Source organism: Exophiala dermatitidis, assembly GCF_000230625.1.
Source record: "Exophiala dermatitidis NIH/UT8656 unplaced genomic scaffold supercont1.2, whole genome shotgun sequence".
NCBI lineage: Eukaryota > Fungi > Ascomycota > Eurotiomycetes > Chaetothyriales > Herpotrichiellaceae > Exophiala > Exophiala dermatitidis.
This window is the reverse complement of record NW_008751647.1, coordinates 97057-124160: the sequence shown is the minus strand read 5'-3', so window position 1 is coordinate 124160 and position 27104 is coordinate 97057. Positions and strand designations below refer to the sequence as shown.

The window sequence follows — 27104 nt, the reverse complement described above, 5'->3', positions numbered from 1 at the left end:
GTCTGCCGCTTTTTTGCAGGCGCCCGAGGACCGTTTCTTGGCATTATTTGCAGTAAATGTTTTGGTAAACTTCCTCTGCAGTTGAACTTGACCCTGGAGCCCTCGCCAACCTCAGAGTCTGACGGCCACTCACCTCTTATCCCGGACCAGGCACCGTGGAATTCCATGCGCTGAGGGTTGTACGTGTTTGCCACGCGGTTTTGAGGCATCCAGGCATCGGCCCTACCGAGGGCAGACGTCGACATCATGGATTTGCGCACCACCATCCAGTCCACTTTGTCCCCCGATGCCACAGTCCGCTCGCAGGCTGAGGCCGCTCTCAAGTCTGCCGAGCAACATGCTGGGTTTATCGGAGCCCTCCTGGACGTGCTCCAGACGGAGCAAGACCCCAACATCCGCCTTTCGGGCGCCGTGTACCTAAAAAATCGGATATCAAGAGGCTGGCCACCGGACACCACGCTTCATCAACCAGTGACCGAGCCCGAAAGAAAACCCTTCAGGGACCGTCTTCTCCCCGTTCTGTCGACCTCACCTCCTTTAATCCGAGCCCAATTGATCCCCATCCTGCAGACTATTCTGCAGTACGACTTTCCTGCAAAATGGCCCGAGTTGATGGACATTACCCTTCAGCTGCTGAATACACAAGATGCCAATTCAGTGTTTGCGGGCCTGCAGTGTCTACTGGCAGTCTGCCGCACATACCGCTTTCGCGCAGGCGAAGAAAGGGCCAACTTGGACAAGGTGGTCTCTATGGCCTTTCCTACATTGTTAGGCATTGGCAACAAACTGGTCCATGAGACGAGCCCAGAAGCGGGCGAGATGTTGCGGATATGCGTCAAATGCTACAAGCACGCGGTATATTATGGCCTTCCTCAACCGCTCCAATCGCACCAGGCAACGGTGGATTGGTGTACCCTGTTCTTGACCATCATCTCCAAAGAACCCCCCGAGTATGCAATGGCAGAGGACCCCGAAGACCGAGAGCGCAATCATTGGTGGAAGGCGCGGAAGTGGTCGTACGCAAATCTGAACAGGCTCTTTGTCAGATACGGGAACCCTTCAACCATCTCGACCAGCCAGGAGAAAGAGTACGGAGAGTTCTCCCGAAACTTCATCACTAACTTTGCGCCGGAGATCCTCAAAGGGTATCTGGGAGAGATCGAGAAATGGGTTGGAGGAAACCATTGGCTCAGCAAGCCTTCCTTGTCGTATACTCTAATTTTTCTTGAGGAGTGTGTCAAGCCGAAGGCAATGTGGGACAAGTTGAAGCCACACATGGACAGCCTGATTAAGCATCTGGTCTTTCCTGTGCTATGTCTGTCTGAGGAAGACCTGGAGTTGTTCAATGATAATCCTCCAGATTATCTGCACCGCAAACTCAACCTTTTCGAGGAAGTGTCTGCTCCAGATATGGCCGCGACGAGTTTCTTGATCGCGTTGACCAAGTCGCGCAAACAGCAGACGTATGTTATCCTGTCCTATGTCAACGAGGTGGTCACGCGCTATGAATCTGCGCCTGATGACCAGAAGAACCCGCGTGAGAAGGAGGGCGCCTTGCGAATGATCGGATCGCTTGCACCGGTCATTTTGGGCAAGAAAAGCCCCATTGCCGACCAGGTCGAGTACTTTTTTGTGCGTCATGTCTTGCCGGAATTCAGGTCTCCACACGGCTTCCTCCGAGCCAGGGCTTGCGAGACCATGGAAAAGTTTGAACAGCTGGACTTCAAAGACCAAAACAATCTTATGATCATCTACCGCAACATACTCGAGTCAATGGCCGATCCTGAATTGCCGGTCCGAGTAATGGCTTCGCTGGCTCTGCAGCCGCTTATTAGGCACGATGCTGTTCGCCTGGCCATGCAAGCCAACATCCCTCAAATCATGCACCAGCTGCTCAAGTTGATGAATGAGGTCGATGTCGACGCACTGTCCAACGTGATGGAAGACTTTGTAGAGGTGTTCGCCGAACAACTGACTCCTTTCGCCGTTGCGTTGAGCGAAAATCTTCGAGACACCTACCTCCGGATCATCAAGGAAATCTTGGAGCGAAATGAGGCAAAGGCAGCTGAGAGTGGCGACCCGGGATACGGAGACTACCTGGATGACAAGGCCATAGCAGCCCTCGGTGTCCTGCAAACGATTGGTACTCTGATCCTCACACTCGAAGCGACCCCGGATGTGCTTCTCATTCTCGAAACAATTCTCATGCCTGTGATCAACATCACTCTGGAAAACAAGCTGTACGACTTGTACAACGAAGTTTTCGAGATTATCGACTCGTGCACCTTTGCGTCCAAGTCCATCTCCGACACCATGTGGCAGGCATTTGAGCTGATGCACAAGACCTTCAAGGACGGCGCCGAACTCTACCTTGAGGATATGCTTCCTGCGCTGGACAACTTCGTCGCCTACGGGCAAAAAAGGCTGATCGAGCACCCTCCGTATCTCGCAGCCATTGCTGGGATGGTCCGCGACATCTTCACCGACCCCAAAGTGGGAGGCGTTGACCGCATCTGCGGATGTAAGCTCGCCGAAGCCTTAATGCTAAACCTCCGGGGTGGGCCCATTGACAGCTACATCCCCACATTTGTGACACTTCCGATGGACGTCTTGACAGGGCCAGGCCAAAAGACTCTTATGAAGAGTTACAAGCTTCATCTGGTGGAAATGGTCATCAACGCCATCTACTACAATCCTATCCTTGCTCTGCAAGTCCTCGAATCCCACGGCTGGACAAACAGATTCTTCTCTATCTGGTTCGGGAGCATCGACTCGTTCCGCCGGGTCCACGACAAGAAACTCTGCATTGCCGCCATCTCTGCCCTGCTCACGATTCGTGCCGACCAAGTCCCACAGTCCGTGCAGACTGGCTGGCCGCGCCTGCTGTCGGGAGCGACATATCTCTTCCGCACACTCCCTGCGGCGCTGAAGCAACGCGAAGAAGCAGTCAAAGCCTCTGACGGCGTGTCGGACACGCTTTCCGAGTATGCGTCGGACGAAGAGGCGGAAGACTGGGCGGATGAGCCCGCTGGCGAAGGCGGCGCCGCCGGTCAGGAATGGGGCAATGTCACCGCGACGTCGGTACCCGACACCAAGGGTGACATCAAGGACGAGTCACAGGCATATCTCGACTTCCTCAGCGAGGAAGCCAAGAAGTTTGGCGCCCTAGCCGACGACGACGACGATAGTATCCTCGACGAGGACAGTCTGCTCGAAAGCCCGCTGGACAAGTTTGACCCCTACGCCGCCTTTAGTGACTCCCTCAACAAACTCCAGGCTGAACAGCCTCAGCTGTACCAGAATTTGACTTCCCTGCTTGACCCTGCAGATCGCGATGTCCTGCAGGATGTCCTGCAAGCCGTGGCTCACCACCAAGCTGCGCAAGTTCAAGCTGCTCAGGGGCTCGCACAGGCATAGGAACACGCCGCGCGAAACCCTCGGCCTGGTCGCTGGTATTACTAGACAGCAGTGTGTCTATGTCTCTGTGGTTAGAACTCAGGCACCCCCCTGCACGACAGCAGCCCGTTCTTAACGGCATGAACATTGAACCTCGAATGCGCACCAAGAACAAGAGGCCTAGACTGTGTGGTGTCTACATTCGGGAGAGTCCTGGAGAATGTCCTGCTTACTACACTGAAGGCTGAAGCCCAAGCTGAGACACCGATCTCTGATGATGGTTTCCAGCCCAAAGGAAGAGGAAGAGGAAGAGATTAGTCAGCTGGTCCAGCAAGCGCACGTTTTCCGTTTATCCAACGTCTGCCCCTTTCAGAATATATCGCGGCTGACCGATAAGGACATGACTCAGAACCTGTTTTCTCGGCCATGATTCAACCTCCTGAGCGCTTGCGCTTGAGTCCGTTCCATTCCCTATCAACCATTCGAGACCAAGCCCTATCCTTGCCCTACCCTTCCTACCCTACCCTACCCACTCTAACCCCATCTGAACACGTGCAGCTCCGTTTTCTCCGTCAGGTGGGAGCAGAGAAGAAACTAGTGATGGACAAGAGGAGGAGAGGAGAAGAAGAATAAGAAACGAGGAGGCCTTCCACATTACACACACCGGATCGAGCCGAGCTCGGCAGGCCATGGATGGGCTTTCCAGAGTTAGCTAAGCTATGGATCTGCCAGGCACACCTTTTCGAGCGTGAGCCCGCTTACACATCACGGCCCCCTGCCCCCCTGCAGAAGATATTAGTCTGGTATAACACTGGAGCTCGCATCTGGTACAAGTCGTGATGTGCAGTGGTCCGCAGGTGTGTGCCCGGGCGAGCGGGTGCTGGCCAAGAATGAAAGAGAGGATCGGATATAGTGGAGACAGAACAAGGACGCCAGCTCGTGTCGTGCAATGACTTCACTTGCGTCCTAAGCTCTGGTGGTCGTGATCACGAGCGTCTAGGTAGCTGAGCTGCCCGTAGAGTGTTTTCCTATTACTATCAAGACAGCCTTTACCAATTCTTCACTTTCCCCGACTGGCTTTCCAGTGCTTTTCCTTAATTCTACATGCATCTATGTTGACAAGATATACCGTCACTCCAAGCCTAGAGTAATTTCGAAACAGGTGAATACCTAAGGAAACACAACATTTCATGATATACTAGTACTGTAGCCTCGACTGAGAAAGTATAGTAAAACGTGGGCACCACTGTTGCAAGGGTTCCCTGTGTGTCCATGTCGCTCATTTTCCTTCACGTGTCAACTCCTGGCTAAGGACAAACCTCTCGCGGCATTGTTCATCTGTGTCCTTGGGCCTGGTTGAGCACGTACATGTTCATCCCACTGTTTCTTTATTCCATACCAAATAAACGTTTGTAGCAATTTTGTCCAGTACCATATGTCCTGCTCCTTCGCTATGCTGGCGATACCTCGTAGACACACAGACACACAACCACAACGACACGACAACGCACAATCCTTCCAGATCCCCCGTCCCAGTTCAGTATCTAGACCTTTGGTGCTCCGGTTCTCCCCCGCCGATCCCCTCAATACCCGCTTCGCCGATAGATTGAGGTCCCAAGTCCACGGGCTGAAAGAGAAAACAAAGCCAATGGTCTAGGTCATCCGTCATATGCAAAGATTGCCCCATTGCCGTCGATAAGAACCCCAGCCGTCCCGCCAGCCTCCAGCACCACCCGCCATTATCGCCCATACAAACCAGGAAACAGATGTGCATAATTTGGAACAGTCAAGTACATGAAACATAGAAGAAGCAGGAACTTTTGCTCAACAAGGGCAGTCTCGTTGAAGTGGTCGGAATGCGAGGACTTCAAAGAGGGTTGAACGAGCGATTTAGTGATCAGAGCCGTCAAGCTTAGGCAGGACTCTTAGCACTTTGAGGACCGCCATTGCGGCGAGGTGGTTGATTCTCGCCACCGACGCTCAAGTTGCCCAGACCGGCGGAAAGGAATGCGAAGGGATCATTGTTGGGTTCATTTCCATAAAAGCCATTCTGGGGCACGTTGACAGGGGCAGTGGTGTCGGCCGCGCCACTGAAAGCAGCCTGGGCAGCCGGGCCGAAAGACGAGTGAGACATGTTGCTCGAGGCGTAGCTCGGAGTCATGCCGCCCAACTGGGGAAACCCGGCACCTGGCGCACCCATACCGGAGGGCATACCGTACTGGCTGGGCGGAGGCTGAGCAAAGGCGGCGCCCGACCCAAAGGCAGCAGCACCAGCCCCGTAAGGAGCCGGTCCAGGGTTGCTGGCAATGCCGCTGAACTCTGACGGGGGGCCCATTGGCGATGGGTAAGACGAGTCCACCACGACAGCTGCTCCAGACCGAGGAGCGCCGCAACGCAGACAGTTGACGTTTTTGGCGAAATTGTGGTAAGAGCATCCTTCCGCGCCACAGCGCCAGTCACCAGCGCGGAACGGAACGACGCCAGCCCCGCCTCGCCCATGGTGTCCCATGCCATGACCATGATGTCCCATGTGAGGAGGATGACCCATCATATGAGGAGAGGGGCCGTAGCCGTAGGCATTGTATCCGTAAGGGTCACCCGCTCCAGAACCCGCAGCCGGAAATGAACATCTGAAGCAAGCAGTACGGCGTTGGAAGTTGGAGAAGCCACAAGAAGGGCAGTTCCAATCACCCGGCCTTGGTCGGTTCTTGCTGGGAGGGAAGGGTGTGAGGATGTCGGCGGCACGATCGAGGACTCGGCTTGATGAAGGCGAGACCTCGATGGCCTTCTCGTTGAGAGCGCGTCCGTTCATGCAGAGACTTTCAGCGGCCTGGAGAAACAGAAATGTTAGATGAGTGGAAGATGCTCTTAGAACCAAATGAAGCAAGGGAGGGGAGAAGGTGTATTAAGGAGGCACCAGAGAGACTCTCTGTGACTCCCCAGAGTGAGACATACCTCCTCATGTGAAGAGAAGACGGCGAAACCTGAGCCTGTTGGCTTATGCTGATCCGGAGTACGGAAGGTCCAGAAGGCGATTGGACGTCCTCCAAATTGAGTAAACCAGCTTTCCAGTTCCGACTGGGTCGTGTCGTGCGGCAGGCCGTTCATGTGGAGGACTTTGCTGCGTTCCTTCAAGAAGGCGTTGACATCGGCTCGGGCGTCCATGGGGCGAGTGAGAACCTCTGGATGTTCATGGGCGGGCTGAGACTTCCGAATCAGGCCTCGCAGCACCCTGGCGAGGGTGACCGCCTCTTCCATGGCCCGGCGAGGGGAGGCAGGCGCCAGGGCCTGCAGATGGAAGGGCAGGTTGTGCTTGATTGGGGCCGACGATTGCACAGGCTCCACCTCCAACGCTGCACAAATGTTTGCTAGAGAGCTGGGCCCAAATGGCAGGGACTCTGGATGGTGCTGTTGCCACCGGGCGTACTCTGAGCGCAGGTCAAAGGTCCGCGAGTGTTGCAGGTAGGCCGGTAGGACGACTGCTTTGTCTCGAGCCTCCCGCGGCAACTGGACCCGCAAGTCCCAGGCGTCCAGTGTCACAAACGAGAACTCCAGGTTTTTGGATATAAGATGCTCCTGGGCGAAATGGTCAAATCGCGAGATAGCATCCCGGAAGGAACCGGCGTTGCGAACATGTTCCCAGGTCAGAGTGGTGAGGCTGGCTGTGATTGCAAAAATCAGTGACTGCAAATCTCCGACGATCCGACACAGGACTCACTGCACAGCGGTGTGATAGGAGTGTTCACGGGCTTGACGAGCACACTCTCTCGATAGAGCTGGAATCAATAGCGTCAATAGTCTGTTCTCCTCTCCCTGGAATCTGCCTGGTCCGTCTCCCGTCCAGCACCAGCCACCACATACCTCGTCACAAGTCTTGCTGTCCAGCAGAATCCAGCCCAGCTCAATCACCTCCGCAGAATCTTTCGTCACATAGACACCGTGTTCATCGCAGGTGGTCGCCACGTGGATGACCACATACCGATCGAGCTTGGGAACGGGTGGAGCAGTCGCAGCCATGATGAATTAACGGAGGTCTTTGTTGCAGTGGAATTTGCGTGTTCGAACAAGTCAACGGACGACGGGGAGACGGCGTTCGATTGATGTTCGTTCGAAGCGAGAAATAGGCCGTGCTACGGTCTGGTTAGCCCACAGGATATCGAGACTCCGGCGGCACATTGGAAATTTACCAAAGTAGATGGCCAGGACGAAGAGCTCCGAAGTCGAGTCAGAAACGGCAGAAACCCGACCAACTCCAACAGATCGGGAATGATGCGAAAAAGATCAAAGACACAATGGCAGACGTCTCTCAATCAACTCGGCTCAACCCAACTCAATCAATCAATCAATCCCTGCAAATCAAAGATACAGTACGGATGAAAGAGAGGCAACAGGTACAGTATCAAGGATGTACTGTAATCGAGGAGTTTACAGACTGCGGCCTAAGGTAGAAATGGGGGAGAGCGGGAGTAACTTTGGATGGAGTTCGAGGCAAATTTGGACCCGGGAGACTTGACTTGACCTGACCTGATTTGGCCGACACAGGCAACTTGAACGGATGATTGTACTGCCACTGCACCGCAGTGCCAGGCATGCTGAGTGAGCGAGCGACGCCGCTCAGGCTCAGGCTGGGCCTGTTTGACGCGGGAATCGGAATTTTTTCCTGGCTTATGCTCGATTACTGCCTGCGCCCAATAAGGCCCTGCAAATGCTCACCACAGCCGCTATCGTCCAGCATCGTCCAGCTGCTAATCTTTAACGCCTGCTACCCCCCGGCTTCATGTTCCAGCTGCACACTGTCTGTGGCTGTCACTGTCACTCTCATCAATCCCGTCAACTCTGCACGTCTTCAAGTTCGACATTATTTTGTTCCTGTATCGCTTGCTGCTTGTCTGCTAGTGTGTCTATGTGTTCTCCTCGGTGATTATGCCATCGTCCACTGTACATTGGTTGCATTTGTGGTGAAATGTTCCAGGTTCTTATCTCAACCATTGTTTGCAGGTCGGCGGCGACTCTTGGCCTAAGGAGCCTTTCGCTATGGGAACAGACGAGGGTACCTTGGCCTTGGGCTTATGCCGTCCTACGTGCTTGATGGAAGCCGGAGCAGAGTGCCCGCAACCCCAGCAGTAAAGCTGCGTTCAAGGCAAGCAGAGCCGTCTAAGTTCTACCTTGATCAAACGACGTTCCTTTTGCATTGTTCCTCTGGATGTCTGCAGCACTGACATGTTCTTTTTGTGCAGGTAACCGTGGCGGAACTCGTACAAACGGAAGTGTCAAAGTCCCCAGTTTCTTCGCCGTCCAGTAGTGGCTTGTTTCAGACCCCTAGCTACCCTGCCATGGATCCGACCGCCTGTGGAGCTCGAGCTCAAAGGACCTAGCTTTCTCGTTCGGCTATCCGTGGGCCAGAGTAGAGACGCTCGAGCATCCCAGAAACGTGGAACTTGCCCAAAGCTCGGGATGCGGGCGGGAGAGCGCCCTGACAAACACAAAACTTGAAGTAGCTGACTGCAGCCTAGGTAGATACAACTTTCTTGCGCCAGAAGAACGACTTCTATCACCTGTCATGTACAACCACCCATGCCGCATGGTTGGCTCTTCACGGAGACTAATGGCCGCGGTGGCGCACCCATATTTAGTGGAAAGACACTGATGGATAACGGTACCACGGTACCACAAGGAACTAGAAAATGCCCCTCCATTGTGGTATGCCTCGTACAGCTTGACATTCATGGTCACTCCATATCTGCCTGCCATGTCTGCCGTGCAGCACAACGTTGTGTGAAGCAGCCCGTCATGGTGCCTTGCAGCCTATGGTCGAGCTGTGAAGAGCTTCTCTTTCTGACCTGCCGAGAGACACCAGACGCCAATATGCAGAGAGGTGAGTGCAGGGATGGTTCTACCACCAATCCATTTTGATCCTGAGCCCTGCCGCGGCGCCTCCTGCCGACACCCGTGCACCATCTGACAGTCCGGGGCACCGGGGTCTGAATTTAGACAGCCCCCTCGACGGCCGCTGGGTGAAGCCTGGGTGGCTGAGGAGGAGGCCTTCGATACGCAGAGAAATTACACCTTTACAAGAAATCATTCATCGTTCATCATTCACGCCTTGATCGATATCTTCAGTCGACGCCGAACGCAGTCGAAAAGTCGCCAGGCTGGACTTTCCTTGCAACTCGACAGGACGAAAGTATGGAAGCCCAAGCTGTACTTTGCATGTGAAAAGGACCAGGCATCTTTCCAAACACTCTCAGCTCGATCGCCCTGTGTAACTGTTGATCTTGATGCCCAACCCGATACATTCGACCCCAACACTTTCTAGGGACTATCAAGCCGCTTCAGCAGAAGTCAGACACAAACAGCTGGGCCTATGCCGGCGTTGCGCTACAAGATCAACAGCATGAAGTGCAGATCCTGTCTCTAAATGACGGTCAGGTCATAGACAGCCTCGTACCCGTTGTAGGCAACTCCTCTCAAGTTCCAGGGGGATCGTTCGAGGGTTTGTTGATTACCGCCAGCATCGGTCGCTTTGGAGAATATTCTCCTACCATGTCCCCTCTCGATCTTGATTCTTGCGTGCCACAGGACCCAACTCCATTTGCTTGCGAATTTGCCACCATTTTCAAGATGTGCATCAGTCCAAGTCTTGCCCTCATCCCCAGAGACCTGTACCCGGACAACTGGGCCGTGGGTACCCTGTGGAACGGCATAGCCGAGCACATCAATCAGGCCAGATGCCGGAAAACGGATGGCGGCCTCGGAGGTCGGCCATGCGACACAAGAGTTGATGGGCATTTCGAGCATTGTCGGGCACTTGGCCCAAAATTTCTCTGCACTCTCGGCATCAACTGCTTCTGGTGGTAAGATTTTGTAATCACGCTGTTGATAGAAACAGGGCGACTCCTGGTTGGAAACTGTGACGCGATCGAGCCATTTCACCGAACGAGCCCCAAGCACGCCTGGGACAATTGCGCGGACGGGGAACCCGTGACGAGCGGGCAAGGGCGCACCATTCATCTGAACCACAGGTGACAGGAATCAGCACGCGCCCGGACTGCGACAGCGTCATGCAGAGTCTGACAAACCTTGACTGCCAGGATCACATCCATTTCCGGACTCATGGCCCTATCGAAGGGTATGCTGCCTCCATACCAGTCATCATGCTGGGTCTTGCCACCGTAATTGGCGAACTGGACATGTCTGGGTGATACACCGTCATGCATGACTTGAGGGTCGTCGACTCCGGCGGCGAGTAGGATGTCACGAACTCGGGGACCTTCCCATGTACAATTCATCACCGCGCCGTCTAACCAGTCCACACCGAGGACCTCTTTGATGCGGGTACGCATGGTATGGCGACGGTTTCCCGCACATTGCAGCGTGCATGTGACGGAGTGTTGAGGGAAGTCATTGACCAGTTGGTCAACGGTGAGGTGCAACGGCTTGGAAACAAGACCGTCAACTTGGACACGGTGGTCCTGTGCTATCCTATGTTGAATCGGGCCATGGTTTCGGTCGAAATTGTCGCCTTGGGTGATGAAGCTGTTTGCAAGGGATCAGTGTCTCGTCTTCTCTGGTGCTACGATCACTCACCTAGAGACTAGGTCGATCATGGGGGCCTCCCTGTTGATTGGTTTCTCAACAGTGCCATCGTCCACCGGACAAACCTTTCCCTACCCAACGGGTCAACTTGGTGTTTGACTGAGAGACGCTCAGGGTGTTGTCTTCTTACCACTGTCATTTCGACGCACAGTATACGTTACAGTCCTGAGCAATGAATCAACAGGGGAGGCAATCACGGTAAGTTCTGAAAGCACTGAATCCGATCATGTCCAGCGAGAGAGAGGGGTGGAGAGGGACAAGAAGTGAGGTTGTTCTGTCCATGGCGGTACACCGACGCGACGCCAGTGCCCGACAGACCCCGACATGGAGGGTAAACCAGTCGTGCTACTGGCCGACGTCCAAGTGGCAGTGCGGGGAAGCGCTGTACACCTGTCTGGCATGTCGCTCAACCTCTCTTGACAGGAATTCCTGAATAAACCACCAGGAATCTTTGGTATAGACATCTCTACTATGAAGCAAGGCTGAGCATATCAGGAACACTCTCCACATCACGCTCCTGACAGGACTCAGGGGCCGGGGGAGTCCACTCAGCCAAAGGAGACGAGAATCAGCCAGTCAGAAGCAAGAACATACCTCGTCTATTGAGCACGCCATTTTGCGTCTGACGATTTGTAAGGCGCCGTAGTCGTAGGCTGTCCATTGGCATTGCGTGTGGTGTCTCAATACTTCTCCGGTCATTACATAATCTTGACAACCAATCACTTTGGAGCTTTTAACCTCATCAACTTGAACTTGAAGTTGTCCCCATCAAGCCGCAGTATGCGATACTACTAGCCACGGGATTTTCGTACAGGAGGTTGCTCGGGGATTCTTCGAAAGTGAAATCAGCACTACTAGTACCGGGACTGGAATCATAAGTATTGGAGGAACTCTTATTGTCGAGATGACGCTCTGGTCGTAAGTTAAGACCCAAGCGAACACGATCCCAAAGCCGAACCTGAACCTGTTCCTGTTGGCATTCTTTCTTCTACCTTCTGAAGCCCCTCGGCTGGCCCGGTCGAGATTTTGAGTTCACAAACTGACTCTGATGACATGACGTCTATGGAAACAGTTCATACAAAGCTCTCACCCCGAAAACGCGGGCTATCATCGGTGTTGCCCTTATGGTCAATGCCTCAGCCATGCTGATGTTCTCGGACAAGATTGAAGCCGCGCTGGGGTTGACGCCGCCTCCGGAGGACGAGACCAAGCTGTTCAAGGTCTATGGCGTGGAGCGGGAGACTAAAGGCTGAACATCAACAGTTGCCACTGAACTTTGTTGAGCTGTGCAGAGCATTGCTCAGTTTTTTGACTCCTGGCGATCAGCTTCTCATGCCGCCTCTCCCAATCGAACAGTTCTTTTTAGGGTGCTTTCATTCGTCACCACTTCAGTGGAAACCAGGCCAGTATGAGATGTCGTCAGGATGGGATGGAATCGACGCAGAGAGAGGGCGCGGAGGAGGCATTGTGATGCGCGCCTTGAAGCAGCCACAGGCGACTCTCGATCTATTCCCGGAAAAAGCCGAACTTGACAGCCTACTACTAGGGTTCAGAGCAGGATCATGGCCCGGTTGAGCGAGCGATATGGTCGTATTCTTTGTTTGTCATCTTGAAGAGGATTGCCGCTCTACTCCTCGTATCAACTGGACCGCCGCGGTTGTTTCGGGCGGGATCTTGTCTTGACGATTCGATGAAGGTAGCTGAGCTGATGGCCTGAACAGGAACCGGGTTACGCAACGCGGATGACTATGGCTGCTGCAGATGGAGGTGGAGATGGGGAGATGGGGTCTTGCACGCTTTTTTATGTCTCTCCGACGAAGTCATCATGGAGTATTTGCGAGCATTGTGACTCGGTCAAAAGACGACTATCGGGGACATGGTATCGACGACTCGGACAGAAGACATGAACCGTAACGGCCATGTCATCCAGAATGAATCAGAGGGCAAGCTTGTCACGACAAAGGGAGATAGTTAAGATTACCAGCTTCAACTTGAAGACGTTACAATCCCGCTCGAGGTGGCCTTCTGTAGAGTCCCATGCATTGAACATATGATCAGATCAAGAAGTTTCTGCATTGACTTTATGAGCTTGCAGCTGGACTGGGCTTCGCAGACCATTGAGCTTCTGCTGCCACTGCGTCTGACACCTCGATACAGCTTCCTGTCCAAGTTTGACTTGTTTTGGCCGGTCCTTTGTGAAAACTCGAGCCTATCTCCTATGCATAGCCATGCCATGCCAGACCAGGTTCATCCTCATGTTGGAGACGAACCAATTTAGGCGGCAGGAGGAGCACCACGGCCACGACCGAATCCACCACGGAAAGTCGGGGCAAACTCGCCAGGGGCTCCGCCTTCCTTGCCTTCACCAGCATCACGGCGACGGTATCCACCCTCACGGTCACCTCTTGGGCCGCCACGGCCACCGCCGCGACGCTCACGGTCATCACCACCCATCATGCCACGAGGAGGAGCGTGGGATCGTTGCTGCTTGATGTGCGTCGCTGGCACAATCTCGGCCGGCAGATGCAACCACTCGCGCAGGTAGTCGAGACCCTCGGGAGTCAAGGTGTAGTAGTAGTATTGCCATGAGAACTGCGTCTTCAGGTACCCACGGGAGGTGAGAGACTGGCACGCCTTGATGACCTATGTACCAAGAGAATAGTTAGCATTTTGTTGCGATCGGCGAAAGAGCATGCGCTGGGCAGCATGGCTACATACATAGAGGTTCTTGGTCTCAATGTCCTGGTGCTGAGGCAAGTTGTAGTCCTTCTTGGCCACGAGCACACCCTCACGGAAGAGGTACTCGTGGATCTTCTTGCGGTCTGCCTTGGGGATAAGCCTGCAGTCGTAGGAGTCAGCTGGATGTGTCTTTGTAGCCGTAAGCGACTGCAAGAGAATGTAAATACGTACATTGTTGCGAGTTCCTGGCGCTCTTCGGGGAATCGCACACAATGCAGGAAATCGGGTGGTTGTGGTGGTGGTGATGAAGAGGGAACTTTTGGGAAGTTTTGAAGTTCAAAGTCGTCGACTACTATCGCACTATCACTGGGTGCGGCGGGCCTTGTGCCGGCGCAGAGTGCGTGCAGAGTGCGTGTGTGGAAAAAAGTGGTCTTGGCGGACAAAAGTCTTGGCGCCGCACATCCTGCAGTGCGCACGTCGAGACAACGACCCGATCTTAAGTCGCTTTTGACGATACGACAACCCAACTTCACCCAACCCACGTCAATTCCTCGAAAGCATACTCTCGTTGCTCGCCTGAAGAGCTGGTGACTATCAGGTCAGTACTGCTCCCTTTGCGCAACGCAACTCCTGCATCCGCATTCCTACGAATCCAAGCAACACCGAGTGAACGAAGTCTGGACTGGGTTTGAACAAGCGACAATCTTGTCAATTCTGCCGACTACCAGAATCCGAACTCCAAACAATCTTTTGCTTAGGATCTTTTCAGCTGACCGTTGTCAAATCTTGTCTACAGTCCTCTTCGGTTTCGCAATCATGGGTATCTCACGAGACAGCCGCCACAAGCGGTCCGCAACTGGTGCGAAGCGCGCCTCGTACAGAAAGAAGAGGTACATATAACCTGCAGTCCCCTGGAGGAGCGGCGGAAGATATTGTTCGAAGCGGGAGATTGGAACATTCAAACCATGGCAAGACGTTGTCTAACGGGATACATTTTTGCAGAGCTTTCGAGAAGGGCCGTCAACCAGCCAACACCCGTATCGGCAACAAGCGAATCCACCTGGTGCGCACGCGAGGCGGCAACACGAAATACCGAGCGCTGCGTCTGGAGAGCGGCAATTTCTCGTGGGGTAGCGAGGGTATTGCCCGCAAGGTGCGCGTGATTGTCGTGGCCTACCACCCGTCCAACAACGAATTCGTCCGCACAAACACTCTGACCAAGTCGGCCGTGGTCCAAGTCGACGCCACCCCTTTCCGTACCTGGTACGAAGCCCACTACGGCACCACCATCGGCCGCAGACGCCATGGCCAGAAGGCCGGCACCGAGCCGGTTGAGGAGAAGAAGGTCAGCCACAGTGTCGAGGCCAAGCGTGAGGCTCGTCTGAAGAAGGCCGGCAAGCTTGACGTTGCCCTGGAACGCCAATTCGAGGCCGGTAGACTCTACGCCGTCGTCAGCTCCAGACCCGGCCAGAGCGGCCGTGTCGACGGTTACATCCTCGAGGGTGATGAGTTGGCTTTCTACCAGAGAGCTATCCGGAAGTAGACGATGCGTCGTGGGGCGTGATATGCACACCGGGGGGTTTTTCTGTGGTTTTTGTGCGTATGGTGGTTTTCCAAGGTCTGGGGATGACAAGAGAGAAGGTCAGAGACACAGTGCGCGCGAGAATCCCAAAAAAAGGTCCCCGATCATCGTGGGCAATCTCAAGTTTGCTGCGATGGTGGGCTCTCGTGTGTGCTTTTTGCATGTGTGTATGCGGTTGCGGCCATGGTGCGTCGAGTCGGTCATTGCTCCATCTCCTCGCCCTTTTCTAGCCTTTGGGGACGTGGTCATGATTTACGGGCATGATGACGAAAAGAATGGCGCACTCAGGACCTGTAACATGCAGACAGAAGCGGAACGAATTGACAGAAAAGCAAGAACCCAATACCACAAGGCTAGAAAGTTTTTCCAATCAACTGTAATTTCCAGTGTCTTATATTTCATCTGCTTTTACGTGCTACGGGGTGTGGAAGTTGTTATTTTCAGTGATCAATTGTTTCATTCAGCTCTCACTTGCTATGAACTTGCGAAAGTGTTTCGCATATCAGCCCAACTATATCAAGCTGGAACTTGGGCGTCGATTCATGCTTTGTTTGGACTTTGCCATGATTCGAATTCGCCTAAACCTATTGCTGAGGCAGAGCATATGAGGAGACATTCTTCCTCGATGGCTTGGACCCTTTGTGTGATATCAAGACCTATGACTTGGTCCTAGCTCATATCTTGCTCCACCACAAGAGCCGGCCTTCTGTAGCCTGAAGCTGCTTCGTATTGACCCAACCGTTGTCTGTCCTTGGTCGATCGACGTTTCTCGTTCGCATTGGTGTTCTCGCGCCGTTAATGCTGGTGGATGATTCCACCGTGTTCCTTGACAGCGCTTGCCGTCCTAGAGTAGCCAATGTTAGCAGTGAATGACTAAACAAGCGAAAAGCGCACTTACTGAGCTCAATTATTGGTAGTAGCGGCCGGGATATCGGGGGTGTTGAAGCACATGCGGCCGGCCTTCTGAGCCCACTCGATGACAGATTGTTCCATCTCTGCAGTGCTGGGGGTCATGCCAGCCATGCCCATCTGGCGAGGAAGAGTGGCGATGTTTCGTTCATAGGCAGTGACCAAGCCGGCAGCTCGTCGGTCCATTGCTTCTTGACGGCGACGGTTCAACCGGGCACGAGCTGCTTTGAACTGCTTCTCGCAGATTTCAATGGAAGCGAGCAGTTTGCCGTGTTGTTGGAAGAACTCATTAGTGACCTTGTAGTCAAACAGCTTCTCGGCGGCTGCGCGGGTGTCTTTGGCAAGACGCTCCTTCTCGTCCTGGACCATTAGAGCGAACTGCTCGGCGGTGCAGGTGGTCTTGGTGGCGATGATTTGAGCGGCGTTCGGCACGACCTTGACAATGTGGTCCAGCAGGCGCTGGTCGTTGCGGTCGATGAACAATGCTTGGTACAGCTTGGTGTACATGTCAAAGGTCACCATTTCCGCAGCGGCGATGACCCAGCGACCTTGGAGTTGGAGCAGCTTGCGGTAGAAAGCCAGGAGAGTCTTGCCGTTGGCGCTGCGAGACAGGAAGGGACGCAAGGCAGCCAAAGCTGGGCGGAGGTTCTTGTATTCGACCTTGGGACCCGCTTCTCGACTGAGAAGGTAGTCCATGACCGTTGGGTTGTTGATGATCCCCTTGATTGGGAGAGGCGCTTGGTTCTTGAGGAAATGGGTCAAGCTGGCCTCGTTGTCTTCGTACAGGAGGGAGAAGATAGGATCAAGACAGAGGGTTCGCGGAGCTGCGACTCGGACTGGGAGACTGAAAGACATGATGAAGGTGATTTTGACGTTTCAACGTTCGCTTGAGGATGAGGATGTGTTTGAGATAGGAGGTTTAGACGTGCAGTTGGCTTTGAAGATGGCTTCTTGCTTGTGGAAGTGTAGTTGAAGGATGATGGTTTGGAATGGAGGTTTGAAGGATGGAGGAGATATGAAAAGAAAATGAGAATTAGAATGTGCGACTGAGGTTGAGCGCATGTAGGAAATGAGGTGGCTGGTCGGGGAAGTGAGGTTCATCTGCGACGGCCAGCTGCGACAATTGCTCGAGGAGGCCGCCGTTGTGTTTCTGTAGAGCGGTGCTGGTGTTGATGTCCAGGGAGGCCTCCCTCTGCGCCGACATGCACTTCTCGTGAACACCGCAACACCGCCAACACTATTGGCCACCGCATTTTGCTATTAACATGACTCTCATTTGAATCTTCATCGACTTATGGTCATAGCCATACTCGAGGCATAGTCTTCTTGTGCAGTTTGATGGCAACATCCATCGTCGCCCTTACCTTCGAGAACACCTCAGAGGCGGATTCAGCACGCGCGGCAAATGCCCAACTAGCTTTGTGCATCCTCCACACTCTTCATCGGTACTTCTCGTCGGTTGTTATGGTCCCTGCCAGTGCAGACAGTTTATACACGATAAACAACCACACCTACGTTCAAGGCGTACGGGGCGGTTCAGCCTACCACAACACTGACCTTTCGAGTCCTACCTTCAGCACGTGAAACAACGCGCAGTCAGCGACCCAGCCAATCCGGGCAGACCGGTCGTCAATCTAGAGCGAATCGTCAGGCCTTTTAAGGTCCTCATTATCGAGCAGCTATCGCCGATTGCCTGCTGAGCTCCTTGAGGTCGAAGCAGCAGAAGTTCAGAAGCCCGCTGGCAAAGAGCTGGATGCCTCCTAGACGAAAGCGCAAGGTGTGAGAAAGACAGCAATACTCTCCCAGGCACATTCATGCTCCTTGGAAAACGTTGGCAGCTGAGCAGACGACAGAAACAAGGAAGATGAATGAATTAAACAAGGGCGGAGAATAACATCCCGCTCTATTTTAGTCGTCGATCATCAGCGGCGCAGGGTCCATTCAAGCATGAACAAGGGTGACGGGAGATGAAATACTCGGCTTCATTCCTCTGGATTGTCACTCGCTTTTTCTACTTCCACTTCACATTTGCCTACAAATGCTTGACTAATTGTGCTTTTGACAAGTTTCGGATTCATCGAGCCGGACGTGGAAGGACTCCTCATGCCCCTCCTACTGTGCTACTCATTTTTCCCCACCATGTTCGACAGGGAGCCTTACTAGGGCACCTTGCGTCCCTCTAGTCGAAAACAATGGCTGCCTTGATGGCGCTCTTGTTCTTCATCGACTCAAGACACTCGGCCCACTGATCGAGCTTGAATGTCTTGTTGACGATACCCTTGACCTTAACCTTTCCGGAGTCTGTACAGCGCAATGTCAGCATGGACGATTCAATCACCAGCCTAGGGCTACGAGAAAACATACCAAGGTAGTCAATGGCAGCAGGGAACTTGTAAGTCTCGCTGAAGGAGCCGAGAATGGTGATCTCGTCGCCAAAGATCTTGGACGGCGGCCACGTAACACGGTCCTTGCTGCCGTACACGCCATACACGACGAGCTTCCCGCCTCTTCGAACATAGTTGATGGCATCCTCGAGGATCTTGACGCTGCCCGTCGCCTCGACGACAATGTCGAAGCCGTATGGGTTGTCTTTCTTGAGCTTCTCGAACTGTGCGCTGGGGTCCTTTCTCGACAGTGCGACGTACTCATCCGCTGCATCCAACGATTTGGCCAAATCCATCTTCAAGCCCTCGGGGGCTGCAATAACGACCTTGCAACCACCGTTCTGACGGAGCATCTGAGCTAACACCAGACCTGTAGGTCCCGCCCCAAACATGAGCACACTGGAGCCCATCTTGGGTGCAATCTTGTCGAGCCCGTGGGCCGCGCAGGAGGCCGGCTCGAGGAGAGTGGCATCAACATCGGAGAGGTTCTGGATGTGGAATACCCGCTTGGCCGGATAGGCGCAGTACTCGGCAAACCCGCCATCCATGGTGACACCATGAGCCTGGAAGTCCTCGCAGAGCAGCTCCTCTCCTCGACGACAGTAGAAGCACTCTCCGCAGAGTTCGGAGTTGTCGGCAACCACACGGTCACCAATGTTGAAGCCCTTGACCTTGGGTCCAACCGCTGCCACGACACCGACCGTCTCATGACCAGGGATCAACGGGAACTGCAACAGTGGTCAGTGGCAGGCAACGCAAAGTACTCGACGCTTGCTCGCCCTACCTTGGCCAGAAACTCTCCTTCGTGGATGTGCAAGTCGGTACCGCACACGCCGCAAGCCTTGACTTTGATCTACACCGCCCTGTCAGCAACTCCTCCTTTTGTCCGGCTGTTTTTGTTGTTGTCTGGTCACATACAAGGACATCGTTGTCACGCAGTTTTGGCAGAGGCACTTCGACGACGCTGAACTTCTCAGGCTGATCGTATTCTGCAATCGAGGTCAGTGAAAGCAGTTCTCAGACAGGAAGCTATAGGTGTGTGGGACATACTCAGCGCCTTCATCTTAGACGGAAGCTCCGAGGAACCCATTGTGACAAGTGTGAGGATATCTGAACGGTTTCAACAACGATTGCAATGTGAGCAAGGTGTGTGCAAGAGGTGTAAGAGGTGCTACAGGTCTGGAACTGGGCAGAAGAAGCCGATGAAAAAGACAAAATATATGCGGAAAAATAAATGTTGAGGGGTGCGCCAGGGGTCCAGCAACTACGGTATCATCATACTCCTACTATGCGGTGAGAGATGCCACACTGATGCCAGCAATGACAACAACGGCGCTCCAGCGGCCGAGGGCGAGCGCGAGTGCGGGGCGATTCTCGTTGCTTCGAAGACTCGTCTCGGGCAGTTTTGGCCACAACGGGAACGGCCGAGCACGAAAGCTGAACAATGGGCGTCGTCGACCGACTTCCGATGGGCCTAAAAGACCCCAACCAGATCGATCGGCGAAATGTTGCATTGAGAAATACTGGACTCCGAGATATCATCGTTTGGTGCTTGTGTCGGTCTTATCGCAAAATACTCAGAACTCAGAGCTCAGGACTTGCGTGCAAATGCCCGACAAGCTTTCCATTTTTAGCCCCTCCGCCGGCAGGCGTATGCTGCAGCTCTGTTCACCGATTAATGTACATCCATAACGGAGATTGGAACGAGAGTCATGTTCATAGGTATCTTGTTCACTTCAGCAATCTTTCCAACTACTGCCCACCTCAGCTCATGTATGTACAGCTACAGCGTAGAAGTAATACATTTCTAGCCTGAGGTACCTGGCTGTAGCTAGCTAGTCTCACAATGCAGATCGGGTCCCCCGTCCCTTCCTACCCCCCTCGGCGGGCACGCATCCAGAAGCTTCCCAGCCTCGAAGACGGTGATGAAGAATTTTGAAACTTTGTCTCACCGCATCTCCTTGACCGTAACGTTTGTAGCTGAGGTAGGTCGATACCCACCATGCGCGCATATCTTTCTTCCGATCCCAAGGGACTTCGACCCAACTCTCACAATACCAAGGAAAGAATACTTATCGTAGTTTAGGAGACTTCGAGCTGAATAATGTACAACCAATCCACCCTCCCTTCTGGTTGGAAAACCGCTGTGGAAATGTTTTATTGCGATCCTCACTCCCTTTGCATTAACACACAGTTAGGTACTACTACGATCATTCAGCACGGTAGAAACGGAGCCGCGCCGACAATCTCATAGCAACCGTTAGATGGGAATGAAATACAACATATTCTCGAGTTCATAAAGATATTTTGAATACTGCTAATACGACATTTTCTTCGTGTGAACAAAAGCTACCGGTACAGTATGCAACGCTATACGATACCAATGCCAGTATCAATGCCACTGCTCTCTTCTTCAAGACTCATGCTGGTCTGTCTGACGATACCCCACTCTTTGCAGTCCCAATGCTCCTCATTCACATCTCTTATATTCATTTCTCCCAGCCAGTTCTGCCAGGCGTGGCTGCAATCCAACCGGCGGCACCTAGCAGTCCATTCCATGGTAAACCGTCTCCTGGTTATTTGCCGCCCCCCCGGTCCAAATCGATGCATTCAAGCACTCATGGCCGCGTATGTAGTGTGGGTATCATTCCAGTTCGTGTCCTGCTCCAATCCCCGTGAACCACAATGTCCCCCGACGCCGGCGCTCCTGGTAATACAAAAATCAACCGTTCCATGTCCATTTTCTTGCCATAAGCACGTAAAACAAGGCCGGATTTCATCATGTTACTCCCCCATTCCCCCGGTCTACTTCAATCCAAAACCCTCGCTGCCCGTGACTGCCATCCAGAGTTTGTGTTCTAGTTTTTCCCGGCTACTGTATCTGTACAGGCTGAGCGTGTTGAAACACGTCCGGGCGATGGGAAACCGTTCAACCGGCTTGTTCGTCGGACGGCCCAATCCGTCGAATTCGTCTTTGCTTCGGATCAGCTGGATGCGAATGTTGAGGTTGGTGGCCCCCATGGCTGGTATGCGATCACTTCCAGTGATGAAGCTCAGGATTTTCCTCTGGTCCTCGGGAGACACCCTTGCAAAGAAATCCCAGAACCACACCACCTGGGATTGCTTCTCCGGTGGTCCTTCGTTCTTGGGCCATCCATCGTAGGTAGCCACTGCGCGGAGACTCGCAATGTCGAGCGGCTCGTCCGAGCCTCGCACGAGGAGTTCGATCTCTTCGGGTCGAAACAGTGATAGTGCATTTCCACCACACACGGTGAAGAATCCGCGTTTGAAGGGCTCGTATTGGCGCGCAACAGAAGTCTCCAACAGGTAATGGATGTAAAGATCCACAAACTCCCGTCGGTTTGCATTGGTCACTGCCCGTTTCTCACCCCCCGGGCAAAGTGGGACTTGAACAATCTCACCATAGCGATCCATCTCGGCCACAAAGTCTCGACAAAAAGTCTCCTCTACATCTCCTTCGAATTCTAGAAGCTGTTTAAACCCACGCGCAAGTGCGGGACGGAATTCCGCCAAATCTTCCAAGGTGAATCCATGGCCAACTTTGGGCGTCGAGGTCAGCTTGTCACCCGTGGAAGGCGCAGAGGCTAGTAACTTTTTGAAGACAAAGGGCGGAAACGCCACGTCCAAAATCGTCGAGTTGTAGATGGCGAGACCGAGTAAGACCCCAACCAAGAAGAACTGCTCCGAAGACTCAAAACAGTAAGGATTGAAGTAGCAATAGCCGGAGTCGTCATCGTAAACAAACAATCCATGGTTGGGGTCGAAGATCTCTCGGACGAGGAGCAGGAACCATTCTTTGCGGATTCCACCCGCATCAATGCCTTCTTCTCCCTGGAAATCAATCCGCAGCCCTTTCTTGATGTCACTTCCGCCAGATCCCACAACTTCCGACACGCTGCGAAGACTATCTTCGACCAAACAATCCCGCCGGACTTTGAGGACCAAGAATTGACTCACGGCTTTCCTGCTGAGGATGCTGTCGAAAAAGGCCTCTCTTGCTTTGACCTCCATCTGACGTCGAGCGTCGTGTTCGAGAATATGGATTTTAGCATATATACTGAGGAAGAATGGATATTGACAAAAGGTGAATTTGCTCTTGGTGGTTTCCCAGGTCTCAAAATCGGCAACCAAGTCCGCATAGTCCAGCATGGTGTTGTAAAAGCTGCTGATCGGAATAATCTGGCCATAAGATGACCCGGTAAGTTTCAGTCCATGTCCAGTACCGAGTAGTCGTTGCTCTTGAGACCCTAGACCGTCTCTTCTCCTCCCACTGTGTCCGACATTGGCTTGAAACAACAGAGCCATGACTCTGGCGGCAGCCCGGATCTGCCAATCTTCGCCGTATGAAGCCAACTTGGGCTTGCCGTCGGATTTTCCCGCCGAGGTCGAGGAAGGTCTCCCACCGAGGGCGGCATGAATTTGGGAAGCATGATGCATGCCCGGTTCCGAAAAGCTAGGTACCAGGCCCTCTGTAGGATTGACAGGCGCTTGGACCGGACGTTTCTGCTGCCGGGCTAGGCGATAAGTCACAAAGCTGTTTACCATTTCCACTGTCCGTTGAAAATGCCCATCCGAGTACCTAGCAAACCATGAGACAAGACAATGGTGGACGTCATTGGGAAGGTTGGCCATTAGACCTAAGATACGCTTGATAATTCCTGAGTGATGCCCCAGACTGCCGGGCCGTCTGCCTGAGCTAGTCGCACGTTTGGCTGGAGAGCCCGGATACCGGTCGTCCGTCGGTCTTCCTACCACCTTGCCAGGTTCAATCCTCGTCGGGGTAAGAAGTGGATTTGACAGCAATATCAGCAGAAACCGAGCGTCCTCTGGGTGTTTCAATGGCCGTCTCGGTCGTTTAAGCAGATTTTCGGTCGCCTTGAGCAAGCACCGCTGCAAATGGCCTCGAGATTCGAGGATGTCCCGCTGTATTTTTTCTGTTGGAGCGGATTGCCAGCGCTGTTGTGTTTTGGCGTCTGACGATTTTTCTTTCATGTCGCGCCATATCTGCTCCCACTGATCACCCGCATAGATGATGCATTTATACCAGTCAGCAAGCTCGGCCCAGTTGATTCGAGGATTCTTCGAGGTTACCGAGCCGCGCCCTTTATCCGGCGACCTGTCTCTATGCTGATAAGGATCTCTGCTTGCCGCGGCTCTCCCGTTGGAGGCACCTAGCCACCATGAACCATTTTCAGCCACATCGCCAAGCAGTAAAGTTTTGGCGTCGAGTTCAGACAGAAAGACGTCCGTATCGCAGGTGGGTGCGCGCGTTGGTTCAGATAGTTGTCGCCTCTGATGTGCATCTGAACCAGCTCGTGGCTTCTGGTCCTGTGGCGGTTTCGGCAGGAGGAATGACTGGTTGAGCGTGGCACAGCCGACGAACGACCCCGAGATGTAGTTCTCCACCATGCGAAATATATCAGTCCGGGCCTCAATGGCAGGCCCATGTAAGTCACGCTCTGTGAGATCGCGAGATCCATTGCGCATCGGGGCAGACGTCGAGGAGCGTTCTGCTGAGCTGCCCCGCATGAACGAAACATCTGCACCGTGTGGCTGAGGCCGAGGAGGAGGAGGCCGAGGAGTCAAGGTCGGTTCTGAAGGGCTGCGCGCTTTCAACTTGGGTTGTGGGGATGGCGCGGGCATGTCGTGGTCAGACTGGCCGTAGAATAAGCCCTCCGGTGGTGTGCCTGCGAGCAGAAATGACTCTTCCTCAGGGGAGTTACCTGCAAATGTGATGGCATGTTGACGTGCCTCATCCTCCGTGATGTAGGATTCGAGATACTGTCTGAGACATCGATCCATCAACGCCCTCGTTCTTTCACGCGACAAGGGTATAAGTTTGCGTGGAGGCGACACTCCAGGTCCTGCAGTACTAGATGTGGCCCGGTTTTCAGTGTTGTCTTCGAGATCATTAATTGTCAGACAAGTTGTACACCGGAACACCTTCAAGTCGTGTGGCCATCGTACGGTTGAGTCGCAAGTGATGCATCTCCCAGTGACAAATTGACCACCCCGATGCGCGGCACTCTCAGCACTGGCGACTTTGCTATTACTCTCCTCAGGACGTGTGTCACGCCGTCCACTCCCACTATTGCTGTCCCCATCACCGCGAACGTTGTTTTTCTTGTCCGACTTTTTCGATCCAAACAACGAGGGAAAGGGATGACTGAATGACCGGGCGTGGTTGGACTTCGTCGAAGGTGGTTCGGGAGACGGGGGCACCGGTTTTCGACGTAGCGACGGGATCTCGTAGCTTTCTGCAGACGCCGACACGGGAGGGGGCGGCAACGGTCGATTAAGGTCTGCAGTTGTCGGGCGGTCGTGGATTGTATTTCGACCAGTCTGGATGTTGCGAGGTACTGGCCGACCGTTTGCATGATTCGGAGCTGGCGGCGTTGGCGCCATTGTGACCACACAAGACAGCGAACAAACTGAAATCGAACAACTTCTTCATCAGAATTTCGGGTCGTTAATTCTACTTGGGGGTAAATCTTGTTGGTGTTTGGCAGTCTCCCAAGCCAGCCCACCGCAGGCTTCGGTCCGGCTTCTTGCACCGTATAATGAAGGAGGGCGTTATAGTCCAGCCTCAGCCTCAATCTCCCGGGATAGTTTCGCTGCTCATATGGCATGGGAGCCTGAGCATATTGTTCGCCGCTCACAGCCGGAGAGGGGAGGCAAAAGGGCGTGGCCAGAGACGGGCAGGTGCGAGGTAGGTAGTGGACTGGCAGTGTGTGGTGTACCTGTAGGGTCAATTGTGGTGGAAGCAGTCTTGACCACTACCAGTAGTCGCCGTCGTATGACATGGACTTAAACGAAGGGGGCGGAAAGGAAGTGAGGGTCAACCTGTGTCAACAGTCGACCACTAGCAGTTTGTAGAAGAAAATGGCAAAGTCTGTGGTTCGTAGTCTATAGGTACATGGTACACTCTACTAGCATTGTACATCACCGATGGATGGGCCAGGTCGCTTGTTCGGTACAATGTTTTGCAGATTGGACTCCTGCCTCCCCAACCACTGTTTGTGCGGGAGTCACACTGCACAGGCTCGCCAGGCTTTATCCCGCGTATTGTGCTACTTGAAATATTCTCCTAGCAGTACATAGCAGGCAGCTGCCTGCAAAGCTGCTCATCCCTTCGGATCCTCGCCGGTTCCAGGCGTACGATGCCTACTGGCAGCAGCTAATGTTAAAAGTGATACTACAGAGGTTCATATTCGAGGGACCCGCCAGGGTCTCCAGATTCGTGGCTACAGTGGTACACTCCTGCACTGGCAGTTCACTGCAGCGCGCACCACCGGCACTACTCCAATTGTATGTAGCACTACCTTGCTACGGCTGAGACTCGACTACCTACAACTTCGACTGCGCTCGATCTTGGGTCTCCATCTATCTGCTGGTATTCTGTGGTACTACTGTGTCTGGCTGCTATCTTTCCGGAGCATCAATAGCTCAAATCACCACTGGTCCTCAGCCGACAAACGCATCCTATCCTCGACTTGTCAGCTGCCAGTTGGAAGTGACGGGGAGGATCAGTTGTCTCACCTTTCAAAAGACCCAAAAGTTCCATGGTTGTAGTGAGTGGTGTATCTATTTTCGGAACGGCCGAGCCTCGCACTAGAGATCGGGTTTCCACTCATGTTGCAAAGGATGATATCAGTTTGTCCTTTTAACCTCCCTCCGACCAACCCTACTCTCAACGACTCCATCCAGCTCCACCTTCGAGCAGCTTCAGATGCAGTGAACGATGGCAGGCGAAAGATGGAGGATAATCTACAATGGTACACAACGACGCCGAGCAGCCGTTATTGAGTCTGTGGTCAGCGCTGCGTATGGCGATGGCTCACTAGGCAGTGTGACAAAATGGGCACCCTACGTGCCAAGCATTGTAAAGACGTCGGGACCCGTCTTTCGGTCTCGGCTAGCGTCGTACGCTATTATATAACCCCTAGAAAGTATATAGTCTAACGAGGCCCTAGGCCCTATTAAAATAGGATAAGTTCTCCGTAAAATTATATTTAGTAGCGGCGACGAGATAGTTCTCTACCTTAAACTAGAGTTTATAAGAACTTCTATACTCTCTTAAGAAAAAGAGAAGTATAGTCGATCGCCGAAAAGACTAATACTCTTCTATACGAAGTCGATTAAAGATAAATAAAACCGCCTCGATATATAGCGAAATTAACTAATAAGGAAATTTTCTAGCTTAAAGCTCGTCTTCTATACTCGACGAACCTCTTCTAGTTTCGTAACGAAGACTTATAAGAATTATACTTTTAGAATAACGAGTAGCGATAAAAATTTCTTATCGAGAAAGATAAATTATAATAGTAAATAATAACTTCTCTCTCTAAAAATTTTAGCCTCGCTATCCTTAGATACTCTTAACTATAAACGATAGCTAGCGATATAACTAAGATATAATAGTAACGACTACTTTAACGTTCTTAATTACGTTCTATTAACCTAGATACTATAAATAACGATATTATTAAGAGGCTCGATATATCGATAGAAGAAGAAATATTACTACTAGAACGAAC

The 27104-nt window shown here is 53.0% G+C and overlaps 10 protein-coding genes across 10 annotated transcripts; 4 read left to right on the top strand and 6 right to left on the bottom strand.

Annotated features, from left to right (window-relative positions):
* The first annotated feature begins 62 nt into the window (after positions 1-62).
* HMPREF1120_01552 (uncharacterized protein) lies at positions 63-4469 on the top strand. The gene has a single exon (XM_009155571.1). It carries the CDS (start codon positions 247-249, stop codon positions 3415-3417), a length of 3171 nt encoding a protein of 1056 aa, XP_009153819.1. The 5' UTR covers positions 63-246; the 3' UTR covers positions 3418-4469.
* Positions 4470-5308: 839 nt separating this feature from the next.
* On the bottom strand, positions 5309-7413 carry HMPREF1120_01551 (uncharacterized protein; the record flags this gene model as incomplete). The annotated part of the gene is made up of 4 exons (XM_009155570.1): positions 5309-6226; positions 6352-7058; positions 7115-7172; positions 7258-7413. 4 exons carry the CDS (start codon positions 7411-7413, stop codon positions 5309-5311), a joined length of 1839 nt encoding a protein of 612 aa, XP_009153818.1.
* A 572-nt stretch (positions 7414-7985) lies between these two features.
* Positions 7986-8417, top strand: HMPREF1120_01550 (uncharacterized protein; the record flags this gene model as incomplete). Its single annotated transcript, XM_009155569.1, has 1 exon — positions 7986-8417. The coding sequence occupies one exon, from the start codon at positions 7986-7988 to the stop codon at positions 8415-8417; it is 432 nt and encodes a 143-aa protein (XP_009153817.1).
* A 1393-nt stretch (positions 8418-9810) lies between these two features.
* On the bottom strand, positions 9811-11003 carry HMPREF1120_01549 (sulfite oxidase; the record flags this gene model as incomplete). The annotated part of the gene is made up of 3 exons (XM_009155568.1): positions 9811-10407; positions 10476-10932; positions 10984-11003. The coding sequence occupies 3 exons, from the start codon at positions 11001-11003 to the stop codon at positions 9811-9813; spliced, it is 1074 nt and encodes a 357-aa protein (XP_009153816.1).
* Positions 11004-11896: 893 nt separating this feature from the next.
* On the top strand, positions 11897-12245 carry HMPREF1120_01548 (uncharacterized protein; the record flags this gene model as incomplete). Its single annotated transcript, XM_009155567.1, has 2 exons — positions 11897-11910; positions 12065-12245. The coding sequence occupies 2 exons, from the start codon at positions 11897-11899 to the stop codon at positions 12243-12245; spliced, it is 195 nt and encodes a 64-aa protein (XP_009153815.1).
* Positions 12246-13266: 1021 nt separating this feature from the next.
* On the bottom strand, positions 13267-13904 carry HMPREF1120_01547 (30S ribosomal protein S10e; the record flags this gene model as incomplete). The annotated part of the gene is made up of 3 exons (XM_009155566.1): positions 13267-13635; positions 13711-13860; positions 13899-13904. The coding sequence occupies 3 exons, from the start codon at positions 13902-13904 to the stop codon at positions 13267-13269; spliced, it is 525 nt and encodes a 174-aa protein (XP_009153814.1).
* A 255-nt stretch (positions 13905-14159) lies between these two features.
* HMPREF1120_01546 (40S ribosomal protein S8-B) lies at positions 14160-15642 on the top strand. The gene is made up of 3 exons (XM_009155565.1): positions 14160-14269; positions 14468-14561; positions 14674-15642. Exons 2-3 carry the CDS (start codon positions 14488-14490, stop codon positions 15212-15214), a joined length of 615 nt encoding a protein of 204 aa, XP_009153813.1. The 5' UTR covers positions 14160-14269; positions 14468-14487; the 3' UTR covers positions 15215-15642.
* A 514-nt stretch (positions 15643-16156) lies between these two features.
* Positions 16157-17017, bottom strand: HMPREF1120_01545 (uncharacterized protein; the record flags this gene model as incomplete). Its single annotated transcript, XM_009155564.1, has 1 exon — positions 16157-17017. The coding sequence occupies one exon, from the start codon at positions 17015-17017 to the stop codon at positions 16157-16159; it is 861 nt and encodes a 286-aa protein (XP_009153812.1).
* Positions 17018-18341: 1324 nt separating this feature from the next.
* HMPREF1120_01544 (alcohol dehydrogenase, zinc-containing) lies at positions 18342-19636 on the bottom strand (the record flags this gene model as incomplete). The annotated part of the gene is made up of 5 exons (XM_009155563.1): positions 18342-18463; positions 18527-19274; positions 19331-19399; positions 19465-19535; positions 19597-19636. 5 exons carry the CDS (start codon positions 19634-19636, stop codon positions 18342-18344), a joined length of 1050 nt encoding a protein of 349 aa, XP_009153811.1.
* Positions 19637-21351: 1715 nt separating this feature from the next.
* Positions 21352-24972, bottom strand: HMPREF1120_01543 (other hect domain ubiquitin protein ligase E3; the record flags this gene model as incomplete). The annotated part of the gene is made up of 1 exon (XM_009155562.1): positions 21352-24972. The coding sequence occupies one exon, from the start codon at positions 24970-24972 to the stop codon at positions 21352-21354; it is 3621 nt and encodes a 1206-aa protein (XP_009153810.1).
* Between the last annotated feature and the right edge of the window lie 2132 nt (positions 24973-27104).

Excerpts from the sequence above, each read along its gene's own strand:
- HMPREF1120_01552 (XM_009155571.1), top strand. The coding sequence starts at position 247 with ATGGATTTGCGCACCACCATCCAGTCCACTTTGTCCCCCGATGCCACA.
- HMPREF1120_01546 (XM_009155565.1), top strand. The coding sequence starts at position 14,488 with ATGGGTATCTCACGAGACAGCCGCCACAAGCGGTCCGCAACTGGTGCG. Across the intron at positions 14,562-14,673 it reads GCCTCGTACAGAAAGAAGAG|AGCTTTCGAGAAGGGCCGTC; the intron begins GTACATATAACC and ends ACATTTTTGCAG.